General features: G+C 39.2%; 2 protein-coding genes across 6 annotated transcripts in view; both read left to right on the top strand.

Moving 5' to 3' along the window:
• Window positions 1–1,247, top strand: part of LOC107622826 — a gene marked incomplete in the record, with an annotated part of 1,922 nt that extends 675 nt beyond the window's left edge. Inside the window, 3 exon segments of the mRNA XM_016324868.2 lie at window positions 1–170; window positions 251–431; window positions 506–1,247. Of these exon segments, the coding sequence (XP_016180354.1) occupies window positions 1–170; window positions 251–431; window positions 506–1,078 (924 nt within the window).
• Window positions 1,801–2,998, top strand: part of LOC107622824 (peptidyl-prolyl cis-trans isomerase CYP59) — an 8,426-nt gene continuing 7,228 nt past the window's right edge. For 2 of the 5 annotated variants that reach the window (XM_016324866.2, XM_021114826.1), the window contains exons 1-3: window positions 1,802–1,955; window positions 2,480–2,646; window positions 2,741–2,845. In XM_016324866.2, coding sequence (XP_016180352.1) covers window positions 2,549–2,646; window positions 2,741–2,845 — 203 coding nt within the window. In that variant the 5' untranslated portion in view covers window positions 1,802–1,955; window positions 2,480–2,548. Of the gene's footprint in view, window positions 1,956–2,479; window positions 2,647–2,740; window positions 2,846–2,998 lie in introns of all 5 variants that reach the window. The other 3 variants (XM_021114827.1, XM_016324867.2, XM_021114825.1) reach the window with 3 other exon arrangements.

The raw sequence follows: 2,998 nt of genomic DNA, 5'->3' as shown, positions 1-2,998 counted from the left end.
GTCTTTGTCGACGAAATCAAGTGCGTCGGCTGTCTAAAGTGCGCTCTCTTAGCTAACAACACCTTTGCTATTGAATCTGTTTATGGCAGAGCAAGGGTTGTTGCTCAGTGGGCTGATTCTCACCACAAAATCCAAGACGCCATTGATTCCTGCCCTGTCAACTGCATTTCGTAAGTATATCTCCTCTATACTATTTCTATTCCCACTTTTTGAATGTTCAAAGAATTGCTGAGTTATGATTCATTCATAGGCTAGTTGAGAGGTCCAACCTTGCAGCTCTGGAGTTCTTGATGTCCAAGCAACCGCGTGGCAACGTAAGAGTAGGCGCAGGTAACGCAGCTGGCGTTCGTGTCTCCAACATATTCGTGGATGTGGACAAGTTTCAAAAAAGGTTCCAGGAAACAATGGATAAAGCTTCCAAGTGTTCAAAGGTTAGTACTTTGACTTGTAATCAGGGCTGGGCTTCATAGTAACACTATGTTTTAATTTAAATGCTTGTATTCAGGAAACAGACCTCCAAAGAGAATCAAGAATGTCAGCAATTCAGGCAATAAGATCAATTTCCAATTGGTTATACTGGCAAGCACCCAGCGCATGTGGAAGCTCTGAAAAAAACATGACAAGAGTCACATATCAATTACCAGAACCGGATATCGGTAAGCTTAGAGATGCTGTTGCAAGGAAGAAACTGAGGGATCAAATTCCACAAGCTTGCGACCGTCCTGAAGAGTATTGGGCCCCATCAACATATGCTCTTCCGTCTTCAACTACAACAACTGCTACTCCTCCAAGGCCAGCTGAGAAGCCTTCAGCTATCAAGGGAAAGAATGAATATGAGAACCAAAATAGCCCAATCAGATGGGGATTTCCAATTGTTACTGCATTGATCGCGGTAGCTACGGTTCGATTACATGAAGCAGAGTCAGTTCCTGAGCTGAAACAACACATAGGTGGTAATCTGGCTTTGGAAATTGTTAACAGTCCCTGGATGCAGTATATACTGGCAGCAGCTACATGGTATATGATTGGAATGGCAATTGTAGAACTTGTTGCCATTATTGGCAATGAAGATAGATAGATAGATAGATACAAAGTCCATAATAAATAGCCAAGATTGATTAGAACTATATACATGTAAGTAGCAAGCAGTAAGGTACTGAAGAAACACATGAACATGATCATAGCAGATGATGTATTAAAACTTTCAAGTTCTCTTTTAAGAATATCATACTTCAACAATTATTTGACTCAGCTTCTTCTGAAACTTAATTACTTTGCTGCAGCTTCCCCCCATTTTGATGTTAAGGACACAAAATAATTTGTTATCAGAACTAATTGAAGTGTTAAATGTCATGAAGTGGTGCCTCTGAATCTGAAGCTCAAAGGAAACTGACTTCAACTTGCATCTCAAAGAAAGAGTTCTTATTTTTCACTCTTTTTTTTAATTAGATAGTTTGGACGGTACTCAATCTTAAGCATTACAGACTCATTCACACCACACTTCCACACACAATATTAAGAGTTTTATCCACTACCTGGCCAAATTTTAAACCCAAGTGTACTCGTTGTAAAATATAAAAGATGTCTACTAGACCAAAACCTTGGGTGTCCTATTTTTCACTCCTTAAATCCTCTATTTGTACCAAATCTCAGATATGTGTTTGTAGGTTTGCAATTACATGACATATTCTGGTCGGGTAATTAGTAATTACATCTTATTTTTGTACAATGGGTAATTACATAGTTTTTTTTGTTGATATGGATGAAGCAAGCCTCAAAATTGGGCCGATATTAACTAAACCTCAAAATTGGGCCTTGAGTTGGGCCCAACTCCAAACTCTACTATCTAGATGCGGCCTAGGTTCTTCTCGCTCGCATCTCCCAGCACCGTCGCACACCGCACGTCCTCAGTGAACTCGCCGTGAAGTCGTTAACCACCGTGGCTTCAGTTCAAGGTCTGTGTCCGTCTTATTTTCGTTTTTTCTTCTCCCCGAGTCTTCGCGCTTTTGTTTCGTCGTGATTCTTCTATTTTCCCAACTTATTCATTTTGTGGTGAGATCAGATTGCTTGAAAATAGATATGACTTGATTTTATTTTTTTTAGTATTCCAACTGTTTAATCATTTGCTTGTTGTTGATTTGAGCTAAAATAGTCAATAGGTTATTGAAGTTCGACTGCTAAGTAATGGCAAGAAGATAAACTGAATGAATAAAGCATATAGTAATTTAGGCTAACAAATTATTCGCAGTACTAAACTATAAGTTGGCCATAGCCTCTGTTGTTGATATTGAAATTGAAATCCCAGTGTTTTTATTTTTCTTTTGGTTATCCTTGACCGACCCACTTGGGAAACTGTTGCTGCTTTCTTCTGTTCTCTGATGATTCCCACCTCTATTTAAGGCCTAAACAACTCATAAAGCTTGCTTCTTTGAGAATTGGGTTTCTTCTCATTCTGATTACTCTGAGGTTGGTACTTCAGGTGTTTAATCATAATATAATACTTGTTCAGTTAGTTGCATTAAGCACTGAGTGCATAATAGTAAGTAAGATGTCAGTGCTGATCGTGACAAGCTTAGGGGACATTGTCGTTGATTTACATACCGACAAGTGCCCCCTCACCTGCAAGAACTTCCTCAAGCTCTGCAAGTCAGTCCCACTTCTCTGAAACTTCTAGAACTCTATACTCGATAGTTGACTAGTTTTTAGTACCTTACAGTTGTTGTTTATTTTGTTGTTACAGGATTAAGTACTATAATGGCTGTCTATTTCACACTGTTCAGAAGGATTTCACTGCTCAGACTGGTGATCCCACAGGAACAGGCACTGGTGGCGATTCCATCTACAAGTATGAAACCTAACTTGCTTACTTTTACATGTATTACTCGCTGCTCGCATTTACGTACACTTCAGCTGTAGCGTTTGAAAGTTAGGGTTAGGGCAGCACCTATTCTTAGAAGAGAAAGGAGTTTCCTTTTTATTACTAATGTTGTTTTCATTG

The sequence above is a fragment of the Arachis ipaensis genome, chromosome B10, assembly GCF_000816755.2.
Source record: "Arachis ipaensis cultivar K30076 chromosome B10, Araip1.1, whole genome shotgun sequence".
Taxonomy (NCBI): Eukaryota; Viridiplantae; Streptophyta; class Magnoliopsida; order Fabales; family Fabaceae; genus Arachis; species Arachis ipaensis.
This window is presented reverse-complemented; position numbering and strand designations above follow the sequence as displayed.